Genomic DNA, 12,182 nt, shown 5'->3' on the forward strand with positions numbered 1-12,182 from the left:
ACTCGGGAGTTCCATGTGCTTGAGGTTGTCTCTCGTTAGCCATGATTCAAATTTGTGATTTTTCCCCCTTTTTTTTCTCCCTTTTAGTTTGTGGATCCGGTCTGTGTGCGGTTGTGGGAATGTTCGTTTCCCCCGGGGAAACGGGAATCCTATCTTTCTATTATTTATTTATTTATTTGTGGGAAATCGGTTCCCGTTTTCCGGCTCCAGACAAAAGTGAGATCTGCGTTGCGATCTCGTTTAACTGAACGCCGGCTTTAGTAGAAGCCAGCGAGCCTCGCGACTGTCTTCTTCCGTCGAGCTCACAGCCTTCTCTTATTAAGACGAAGGAGAAGAAGAAGCGACGCCGATCCGAACCCTAGCCCTCGAGGAGATCGGACCCAAAAGGACCTCCCTCTCCCCCTGACCTCTCGAGGGATTCCATCCCGCAGGTGTCTGTGCTCGATCCCCCTGTCTTCCTTCTGTGGTCCCGTTGGCCGGCGGGCAGCGGGATTTGGGGTTCTTCTCGGGGATGGATATGCGCTCCGTTGGAGTGGGCGTTGCTTGGGATCGGATCGGCTGTCGGTGGCCCTGAGGAGGTATGAGGAAGAGGTCCTTCGATCTCCGGCGGCCGGCGAGGAGGCGGTGGGCCTCGAAGAGGTGGGCATGGCTGGTGGTGGGGGGTCTGAGTGTTTTCTTGTTCCTTATTGTGCTCAGCCGCGAGAAGCAGCCGAGATCGGTGCCTTCGATCCTCCAGGTCAGACCTTTTCTACTTTGATCTTGATCTCCATGCGTAACCCATCGTCAAGTTGATTCCTTTTGACTTTCGGAAGAAACGTGCACATTTTGTTGTCTGTTTTTACTTATTTCCGTATGGGATACTCAAAGTTTTAATTTTCGATCATGCAACGCCGGTGCTTGGTTTTTGGAAGCTATTTAGCGACATTGATCCTATGAGAACTCAGGAGATGCTGTGCTTGAGTGCTTTTTCTTTTTAAACAAATCTTTACTGGGGCGGATTAGTAATGCAGTTTGATTTAGGTTCTTGGAACTTTTTTCTGATATTACGACTCTGAAAACAGCACATGTATTGGCCAAATTTAGACTAAGAGGTCATGTGCTTGGCATAATCAGTACTTTTAGATGTTCTGCGAGTTTGTCTGGATTCTTCTCTTGATTATTTTCAGTTAATAGCAAATGTATTGAGGCAATTTGTTTTATTATCAATATAAGCTCCAAATCTTCATAAAATACATTCTTGTAATCTTGGGGGATCCAAAAACTTAAGACCCTGTACCAGCGTTCAACGCCAAAAGAACCTGTATCTATCTAGCGTAACTTCTTCCATGTCCTCCATTATGCAAATAAAAAGGAAGTTTTTGTTATTTAAAATGTTAAATGAAAAGAAATTTTTTGAGATTGAGCTGAAATATATTTATTCGATGGCTGCTTCGTTGACCATCTTAATCCTTTTGAGCTGTGAAATGTGATTTGTAGACTTTAGGTTCCCTCCCCCATGGTGATGAGCTGTTTAAATGACCACAAAATTAGTTCTTCTTGTAACATGGAAAGAAATTTTATTAGAAAGCTTAAGCTCTTTATTGTTGGATCTCAATTTACTGGTGTATAAGCTTGAAACATATAATTGGCCATATAAATTGCTAGCATTAAGCTATTGAAGTACCTAATAAAGCAGTATCATCTCACGCTTCAAGGTGCAGTAGCAATATGGAAGATTAACATCTGTTGTTTTCTTCCCTATCCGCTTTGGGTAATTAGGGAGGCCAGGGATCATTAGCGACCCTTAAAGAAACAACCACCTGTCTTTTAGTTTTTATGAGATCCATGAGCCAGATTGGGTAACCACATATCTAATATTGTTAGATTTGGAGGCCTCCTGGCCAGCTAACCAGACCAGTTAGTTTGCCTTATGGGAAGCTTCGAATGTCTCGATCACATTGGTGAGTTCTTAAATGTCCAGCATTCTGCATTCTGTACACCTCCACTCCTAAGAAATCACCACTAATCCATGTTATGATAGTTAGATAATTATCCTACAGCCAGATGTTATTAGCATGGACATAGTTCCGAGCAACTAACACTTCCTTCTAATTAACTCGAAGCTCTGGGTAGAGACTGTGCAGGAGTTAGGGTGACAGCTCCTGGTGCAGAGAACTGTGCTGTGGAAATAGGATAAAACAGGTAACACATTCCCATTGGCATAAATAGTGCCATCAAAGTGATAACAGGTGCGGGCATTAGTTGGAGGGAACTTCCAGGAGACTAGAAGTGTTCGGGATGGAGACGGACCAGCTGTTGCTGTTCCAGTGTGATGGCAGTCAGGTATAATTGTTCTCTGTCATGGTGCATGGAAGGTTAAAAGCTGGGAAAGTCTTACAGTGGACCAGTTGAGCTGACAACTCTGAGGTGCAAAGGCATTAATGCAGATGAAATTGAAAGTGAAGTTTGTTCGGTAGTCAACAATAGAACATTTATAATGCAAATTTACTCACATAGGTGTGAAGGTTTTATTTAATTTTGATTGCAAGAAGCTTGCCTCAGATAAATATAATAACTGGTGTTGGATAGGATATTTATATTACTAGAAAGGTGGCATTGATGAAATTGAAATTTGCATTAGTGCATTACTTAGTCATTGCATTCCATGCTTTAAATTTTGAAGACAATAGTAAAAATGTGTAATATACATTTTGATAGTTGGAAAACAAGGAGGAAAAAAGGATGCATATAAGATGAAACTGTGGATGAGGACACTAAGGTGAACCTGCATTCATAATATGACATTTGTTGATAAGATAAGGATGTTAGAGTTGTTGTAATTAGGGATGAAGTGTTTATAACTCAATCAAGACTCCAAACTGAAGAGCATCTTGGATTGTCTTATTGGGGAAAGAATAATTTGTAAAAGGGCAAAATTAAAAGCTTAATGACCCTTTGACCAAAAAAAAAACGCTTAATGACCCTTGATAAGAAGAATTGAGGTAGAATTGTAGAAGATGGCCTATTAAAATTATCTAAGGTGCACCGATAATGATAACAGTTATGGTTATGATATTGCTGACAATTCAGTTGAATTTTAGATTATTTTTCTTAGAATGTTCTTGACTTATTATATTTCAAAAATCAATACCCTTTTTACCTTGAGATGTTGTCTATAGTCAATCAGCATAGGTATTTTCCTTGGGGAGTTTCAATTTGGTGCACTTGTTCCCATACAATTTATTGAAGCCAGATGTTGTGTCATTGGTTTATAGCATCCAAAGCTAGCATCTCACCAGAAGATGCAAAGATTGTAAGGTAGCCTTTGGCTATTTGGCTTATTATTTCTTCCTCAAAAATGAATGCGTCTTTTATGCAAAAGCTTCCTTTTCTCTCCTAGTTTAGACTTTTTCCAGGTTTTAGGTGGTTCTTGAGGGTTGACATCTTGTTGAGAGCTAGTTATACGGACTTCCTAAGGCGTGATGGAGCATAGATTGATGAGCTGTCCCATGTAGTGAAAACAAAACTAGTTGGGCAACTTAAGATACACAGATTGTAAGCAGCTATCGTACTGAATGTTTTGCAGTTGTATGTAGACACCCTCATAGTTTAAAGAATATTCTTATTCTTGACCTTTATTTTTTTAATATTTATATGTGTGTGTGTACGTATATGTGGATATATCATCTACAATTAAATGGAAGAACTAGGTTCTGATCATTTTTAATATTTTTTGGTAAAATGGTGCTTTAGGCTTCCATAAACCATAGTTGACACTCTGGTTTAGATATTTGATATGAATGACAATTTAGACTATTTTCGGAAGTTATCAGAGTCCATCTTAATCAGGTTGTCTTCTGATATCCAACACGAGTCTGAGATTTAGGTATTGCATGTTATCTTTTTTTAAAAAAATGCAAAACCATCAAACAATTTAATGGACAAAGGAATTTAGATCAACATTAAAGAGAAGATGAGAATGTTATATTCATGTGAAGAGAACCTTTCTTCTTCTTCTTCTTCTCAACCTAAAGCATCCTCCATGCAGCAGAAGGAAATGATTTCATTTCCTTGCCAGTGGATAATGAATTTTTCCCTTTCATTTTTTTTGTCTTTTAATTATTGGAAAAAGTTTATTAGATATGGGAGTAGGAACGTTTGCAAAGAGTGAGTTACATCATTACAATAGTCATGGGCAGTTGACATAAAAGGCAACCCATATCCACCTGACTAAAAGCTGAAGCATTTGACATATTGTTGGCCCAGATGATTTACATAATTAATTGTCTATTTTCTGATGGCCAGCTCAAAGATCTGGAAACTAATTGATGAATTTTTCTAATCCCTGTCATGCTTAAGCTAATCATCTCTATGTATTTGTATGGCCTGCTCTTCCACTTAAGTTTTAGTTCTGTAGAGTGGGCACGCGAAATTCTGGTGACAGAAATGCGTCACATGTACCATGCACATATACCATGCACGTATATCTTCTCATGCGTATGGAATTCTCGGGATTATAATGTATCCTGCTAAATAGTTCTTTTCATATATGATTCTGGACGCTGCACATTTCCAGAATAGGAATGGTTATCTCAAGGTTGAAATTTTACATCTTTTCTGGGACATTTTCTATAACATATTATATCCATATAGTAATTCATAACCTAAACATTTTTTCAGCTGATGTGTCTGTGCCACTTGATACTTATCCATTCATATGATCTTACTCTTGGAACTCCTCAAGTGTCTTGCAGAAATCTTACCGCTCTAGCCTTACTGAAGGTATTAACATCGCTGATGAGATGCTGAGTGCTCATTCGTACACTAGGCAACTAGTTGACCAAATCTTTCTTGCAAAGGCTTTTGTTGTCATCTCTAAAGAAAACAAAAATCTCCAGTTTGCAACACAACTTAGTTCCCAGATACGCTACTTGCAAGTTCTCCTATCCAGGGCTGCCGCTGGGGTAACCCCATTAACTTCAGAAGTAGAAACAGCAATACATGACATGGCTCTACTGCTCTACCAAGCCCAACAGTTCAACTATGACAGTGCTACCATGATCATGAAGATGAAAGGTCAAATCCAATCTCTCGAAGGGAAAATGAAGTTTGAATCTGAGAAGAGTACAAAATACGGACAGATAGCTGCTGAAGAGCTCCCAAAAAGCCTGTATTGTCTTGGTGTCAGGCTAACCATGGAATGGTTCAAAAACTCAAATCTGCATAGAAAACTCTCAGAAGGAAAGCACACTCTGGAGAAGCTAAGAGATAACAGCCTCTATCATTACTGCATCTTCTCCGACAACATCCTTGCTGCATCAGTTGTGGTCAATTCAACTGCCATGAATTCCAAGCTTCCAGATCTTATTGTGTTCCACCTGGTCACTGATGAGGTGAACTATCCACCAATGAAGGCATGGTTCTCGATGAACAGTTTCAGAGGTGCAACTGTGGAGGTACAGAAGGTTGAGGATTGTAGCTGGCTTAATGCATCATATGTCCCAGTTCTAAAGCAGCTTCAGAACTTGGACACCAAGAACTTCTACTTCTCTGGAGGTGGGGATGGTAAAATACCAATTAAATTCAGGAACCCAAAGTACTTATCGATGCTAAACCACCTCAGGTTCTACATACCGGAAGTCTTCCCAGCATTAAAGAAGGTAGTATTTCTTGATGATGATGTAATAGTCCAGAAAGATCTGACAGAGTTATTCACAATCAACCTCAATGGGAATGTGATGGGGGCTGTGGAGACTTGCACGGAGACATTCCACAGGTTCCACAAGTATTTGAACTATTCCCACCCGCTGATCCGTGCTCATTTTGATCCTGATGCTTGTGGATGGGCATTTGGTATGAATGTGATTGATCTGAGGGAGTGGCGAAATAAAAACGTGACTGGCATATATCACTACTGGCAGGAGCGTAATGCTGACCACACCCTCTGGAAGCTTGGGTCCCTACCTCCTGGGCTGCTGGCCTTCTATGGGCTGATCGAGACATTGGATCCCAAGTGGCATGTGTTGGGGTTGGGTTACACCAATGTGGACCCTTCAGCAATTAGGAACGGCGCAGTGCTGCATTACAATGGGAACATGAAGCCATGGTTAAAGCTCGGGATGGAAAAGTACAGAGGGTTGTGGGATAAGTACGTGGACTACTCGCACCCTTTGTTGCAACAGTGCTTCATGCATTAAATGATCCTTAAGATGACCGGTGATATTCCTGCAGGGCAGAGTCAGCCAAAGCCCCACAGTTTTTGAGTAATTTTTTTGAGGGAGACGGTAGAGTAAATTATTCTTTTCTTTGGAAATTATTCTGTTGGTCTCTCTAGATTCTCTTCCAAGATGCAGACATCAGTAATTTTTTATGGTTAAGCCCCACCTTATGTCTGTGGGGGTGGAGCAGTGAAGCCATCTTACTGGAATATCTGAAGCACATAGTTATGCAGGCCATTCTTAGCAGATGCATTAGTATGGCATACAATTTAATTAGGAACAAGTTGAAAGAGAAAATATGCTGCAGAATTTGTCTTTTTGAGCAACATTTGGTGTTTCCTTTGGAAAGTCTGTTTGCATTGACTGATTGGTGTCAAACCGAGGACATTCAAATTTCTGAACTGTTGGCAGTGGAAGTTCTCTGTAAGAACACGAGGAAGCCTTCATTTGTAAAGCAAACAGTGCTATGCCCTGGCCTACTTGGGGGTGGTTCTAAATACACCCCCCCTATTGCTCAGGACACCCCCCAAAAATTAAAAAAAAATTAAATACTCTCTACACCCCCCCATTTGCTAAGGACACCCCTAAAAAATTAAAACTTCTTAAATTACCCCCCACCCTCCCCACCCCCTCACCTAAATTGCTCTCTACACCCCCCAAACCCCCCCCCCCCCCCCACCCTGCTCTTCCCCTCCAAAACACCTCGCCAACGCCCAAAACCCCCCCGTTCCCCCTTCTCCCTCTCGTCGCCGGCATTCTCCCGATCTCCGACCACCTCGCCGGCTTCTCCCGGAACCACCTCGCCGGCTTCTCCCGAAATTTTTTTTTTCACGGTTCGTGCTCCGTTCGGCACTGGATCGCCGAACAAAAGACTTCTGTTCGGCTGAACAGTGCCGGACAGAAGCCTTCTGTTCGGCACTGTGCAGCCGAACAGATCTGTTCGGTTGAGGGTTGCCGAACAGAAGGCTTCTGTTCGGCACTGTTCAGCCGAACAGAAGCCTTTTGTTCGGCGATCCAGTGCCGAACGGAGCACGAACCGTGAAAAAAAAAAAATTTCGAAACAAGGTGGAACACGTACCTTTGCGGCCGATTCTTCGTCCCAAATCACTAGTTGCTTGTCCATGCTTCGAATGGGGCTTAAATCTCCTTCAAAGATCGCCTAAACGATGTAAATGGATCGAGGGGTTTAAGGGGGGTTTGAGGGGTGTTTTTTTTTTTTCTTTTCAAAACGAAACGGAGGAGGAGGAAGGGGGGGTGTATGAGAAAATTTTAAGGGCAATATGGTAATTACACTAAAGGTTAGTTTGGGTATTTTTTTTTGGTTTTTGGGGGGGGGTGTCCTTAGCAATAGGGGGGGTGTATATAGAACTTCCCCCTACTTGGTGGAGAAGGTGAATAAGAAGGATAAGTTCTGACCGGGTATACCCCTGAAGTTTATATATTTTATTAGTAGAGTCCTAACAAGGTTGTTTTGTAAGAGACAACTAATGTAATGCGTCCTAGTTGTCATTTGTTCCTGAATTATAATAAAAATGATCCTTGCAGAATTTCTTGTCCCTTTACCTCTCTGAATCAGTGTCAGTGAACTCTCTCGCTGCCGTTCTTTTTAAATACTACTGCAGTGGGAGCTCTTTTTGCATATGTTAGTGGGTTTCCTTCCTTTCCCTTGTATGTAGTCTATTAGTTAAGTTTTTAGTAACCTGTATAACTATCATGTGCTGTGGGTCATTACCATGGGAAGATCCACCGATCCATGAACTGGGCTCCTCCCAGCTTGGTTCATGGAGTATGGTTCATAGGGTCGTTGCATCTGAGCAGCACCATCTGCATCACCAGGCCAGCGTTTCTGGAGCTAGCTAAGTTCTTTGGAAAGCTCGGACTGATCTTGGACAAGGCATAGCAGGTTTATTGGATCAGTGTTGCCAGGGGCGGCCCAATACATTTGGGGGCCTAAGGCAAATCTAATGAATGAGGCCTCTTTTTTTTAATAATAATTTTTTTTAATAAATATAAAATATTTAAAAAAATGATATAGAAATAGATAGCTATCAAGTATACTATTTCAATAAAGATATATAAATTTAATAAAAATAGGTAAAAAACTTTTTTAATTTAATATAATTTTTAAATGAAAGTAAATAAAAGTAATTGTTCGAAAAGAAGGGCCATGAAACTGATTAATTAACTAAGATAATGCTTGACAATAGTGTTTACCATGTCAAGCAAAAGCCGAATAGGAAATGGTTATCTCATGCCACTTCATTGTCAAGGTAATAAAAAAATTGCACCTCTCTATAAGAGAAAGTAGGGGCATTATGGGAAATTCACTCCATCCAATAAATAAAAGTCCCATCCCACCGTCTCCCCTTCAAGTGAGTACCCAAGCAGCAACTGCAACATCACAGCACAGCAACCATTCAACTCCCTCTAGCTCCTTTTCTCTCTCTACCACCCAAGAGGGGAGAAGAAACCGAGAGGAGAAAATTAAAAGAATCTCCACCCTCCAAGAAGTCCATCTCCGATCCCCCTATCTTTCTTCCCGATGGCCCAGCTGGATCAGGAGTAATGTGAGGGAAGGAAAACCAAGACCAAAACCAAAAAAGAGAAGGGATGAAAGATAAGAGTGGAAGACGAAGGGGGGAAGACGAGAATGAAAGGAATGAGTATTTGTATAGCTGCAGCATCTTCCGATGGGGGCCTTTTCTAGGCCGGGGGCCTTAGGCGACCGCCTCAGTCGCCTAAGGCTCGAGCCGGCACTGAGTGTTGCATGAAAGTTATTAACAGAGGGCTGAAATTGGATCGGATATGGATTAAATATCAATATATCTATTTTCATATTTATTTTGTTTGACAATAAGGATATGAATACAAATGTTAGTCCAATGAAAAAAATTATATACATATTTGTTTTAAACGGATACAGCTACAACTTAGATACTAGAAGTATGGTAATCAATATGGATACAAGTCCGACGATTAAATTTGATGATCACATAATCAAATATATTACTAAGTGGAAGTTAATCAAGTTAATAGCATGTTGATATAGTAATTTATTTTCATCCATATCTGTATTCATTTTTCTCCATGGATATGGATGCAGACACAGATATTAATTGAGTGCTCAAACTTCTATCCATATCCAGATAGATTTGAATATGAAAATGGATATAACAGACACTATTCAAACAATGGGATGAAAAGAAAGATTAATAATAATAATAAAAACTAACTGGCTTAGCAAAATAACAAGAATCAATGGCCATGAAACAAAGGAACAGTTTCTCGGATGTGGCAATATAATTACTGTAGCAAAGGACCCTTGGCTCAATGCTACTCCCCTTTCAAGAATGCCAAGCTTCATTAACTTGGAAAACTTTGGTGATAATACGAAGGCTAGTGGCTTATTAGGGCCAAATGGAGGACAGATTCTGAATGGGCACAGCAGTATTTCCTGAGTTTTTAGCTAAGCAGATTCTGGCTATTCCTATAGTCAGCGAGCAGTGACGAGGATCGGTCTCTTTTGGGTCCAAACCTGAGACCGGACTCGAGTGGGAGCTTTATGAAGTGACATGCCGTTCTGTACCAATGTTCCGGTACTCGTACACGGGAGAAATGGTCATTCCCAGAAAATCGAATTCCCAGAAAATGGAAATGATGATAACTTTTGCAATGAACTAATTAATAATATTTATTGTATAAAATAGTAAAAAATGTATTTTAAAAGAATCAATACCGATGATTATGATATATAATAACAATAATTAATATAATAAATATATAATCTAAAATTTTATTTTTAGTAGAAAAGTGAAATATCAAGCAATATGCATTATAATACTATATCAATTATTAAATAAATATTTGCTATGTATAATATGCTGGCATTGTGCGATGCTGGTTAAGGAAGATAGATTATGGATGCTATTAAGCCGGGTCACTTTCGTCTGATTAGCCTGTGTACCACCTTGTACAAGGCCACGACGAAGATACTTGCCGTTAGGTTGAGGGATATTCTTCCGAGGCTGATCAGTCCAGAGTAGGGAGCTTTTACAGAAGGGCGGTGTATCTCTGATAATGTGCTGATAGCCCAGGAGTTCATGTTTGACTTGGGCAGAGCCTCGATGAGGAGGAGCTTGATGGGGATCAAGCTCGATATGGAGAGAGCCTACGACAGGATGCGATGGGACTTTGTGCAGCAGTTTCTGCAGGGTTTGGCTTTCATGAAACATGGATTCAGTGGGTGATAGGTTGTGTCAGGGCTCTCTCCTTTGCCATTTTGGTGAATGGCACACCATCTGGTTTTTTTGAGTCCTCTGGAGGGTTGCGACAGGGATGCCCTCTATCCCCTCTGCTGTTTATTATTTGTGCAGATGCTTTGTCCAGAGCTCTGCGACAGGCGGTACTTACTCAGTGTTGGAGGCTTACAGGCCAGTGGCGGGGGCTACTTCGATCTCTCATTTGCTTTTCACTGGTGATTGTTTACAACTAGCCCGGTCGTCTCGGCAGAATGCCAGGGTCATTGGCAGAATTCTTTGTGACTATTGTGTAGTGTTAGGGTAGAGGGTCAATTTGTCGAAGTCAGCAATCTATTTCAGTCCGAAGACCAGACAGACGGTGAGGCATTCTACTTTGGAGATTTTATGGGTAGGTGAGTAGGAGGGCACTTTGAGATATCTGGGGGTTCCGATTACTGGTCGGAGACTGTGCAGTACGGATTGCTCTTCCCTAGAGCTCAGCATCAGGCAGAGGTTGGAGGGATGGCAGATGCATTCACTATCGATGATGGATAGAATTACCCTAGTTCGGGCGGTCCTTTCCTCGATTCCTATTTATTTGCTATCCAACACCCTCATTCCAGTAGGGGTCCTGAAGAATCTTGAGCAGCTCTTTAGGAACTTCATCTGGGGGAGGAGTGGAGGTAGAGGCGGCATCCACCTATTGGCATGGGAGGTGGTGTGTCAGCCGACCAGGATTGGGGGTCTCGGGGTGCAGTCCCTATTGGCAAGGTGGGAGGCTTTAGCGGCTCGGCACGCTGCTAGATTTGTGATAGAGCCTGGCAGTATGTGGTCTTCGTTGATGAGGGCCATGTACGATGCGTTGTTGACTGTAGGGTTAGAGATTTGATGGACTCTGATGAGGGATGCTGGAGGGTGGGATTGATTCGGGAGGTGTTTGGGGAGCAGCTGGTTGAGATGGTTCTGGCTCTTCCGGTTCCCATCCAGGGAGAGTCTGATAGGTTAGTATGGGTGCTGTCAGGTCGGACTCAGGTTCGTGCGAGGGACCTTCAGACCTTGTTCAGTGGAGAGCCGACTCGGCAGATCGAAGGAGGATGGATTTGGAGGATGCGGATTCACCCGCGGGTGGCGCTCTTCATCTGGAAAGTGGCCTGGGGCTGCCTACCTACCAGGAGTGTACTAGCTAGGCGTGGTGTGCAGATCTCTCAATGCTGTGAGGTATGTACGGACAGCGTGGAGACTATTGGTCAGGTTCTTTTGCAGTGCCCTGGGGCCCGGGAGATTTGGAGGTCATCACCAGCCCCTCTTCCCCACTCGGTGGAGTCGCCACAGGACCTGTTACATATGCTGAGAGTTTCACTGGGGAGCCCTAGTCTTGCAGAGGCAGGGATACTGAGAGCATACCTAGCTTACCATATTTGTTTAGACAGAAATGTGATCCTATTTGAGGATAGGAGGTCATCTTCGTGGATGGTGGTGGATAGAGCTGTGCGTCAGGCCAGGGAGGTTATTTCATCTGCTGCTTTGTTTTCTTCTGGTATGGTCAGAGACATCTGGGGTACTCTCTTCACCGCTACAGCACCCAGGTTTGCCCTTGTTTCTTGGGTGCCCCCACCCCTTGGCCATCTCAAGATAAACTTTGACAGCAGTATGATATTGGATGGGATGTCCGGAGGTGTGGGATTTGTGATCAGAGACCACCTTGGCAGGCTGGTTGCAGCCGGGGACACCGTACGATCGGACTTAC

At 42.3% G+C, this 12,182-nt stretch overlaps 1 protein-coding gene across 2 annotated transcripts; it reads left to right on the forward strand.

Annotated features, from left to right (window-relative positions):
* Positions 1-243: 243 nt before the first annotated feature.
* LOC103717302 (probable galacturonosyltransferase 10) lies at positions 244-7,754 on the forward strand. Of its 2 annotated transcripts, none has more exons than XM_039116443.1 (3): positions 244-736; positions 4,734-6,686; positions 7,586-7,754. In XM_039116443.1, exons 1-2 carry the CDS (start codon positions 581-583, stop codon positions 6,174-6,176), a joined length of 1,599 nt encoding a protein of 532 aa, XP_038972371.1. In that variant the 5' UTR covers positions 244-580; the 3' UTR covers positions 6,177-6,686; positions 7,586-7,754. The 2 variants fall into 2 exon arrangements, with proteins under 2 accessions (XP_038972371.1, XP_038972372.1); XM_039116444.1 differs by having other exon boundaries at positions 254-736; positions 4,724-6,686.
* Positions 7,755-12,182: the final 4,428 nt, after the last annotated feature.

Source organism: Phoenix dactylifera, unplaced genomic scaffold, assembly GCF_009389715.1.
Source record: "Phoenix dactylifera cultivar Barhee BC4 unplaced genomic scaffold, palm_55x_up_171113_PBpolish2nd_filt_p 000092F, whole genome shotgun sequence".
Taxonomy (NCBI): domain Eukaryota; kingdom Viridiplantae; phylum Streptophyta; class Magnoliopsida; order Arecales; family Arecaceae; genus Phoenix; species Phoenix dactylifera.

Excerpts from the sequence above, each read along its gene's own strand:
- LOC103717302 (XM_039116443.1), top strand. The coding sequence starts at position 581 with ATGAGGAAGAGGTCCTTCGATCTCCGGCGGCCGGCGAGGAGGCGGTGG. Across the intron at positions 737-4,733 it reads CGGTGCCTTCGATCCTCCAG|AAATCTTACCGCTCTAGCCT; the intron begins GTCAGACCTTTT and ends AGTGTCTTGCAG.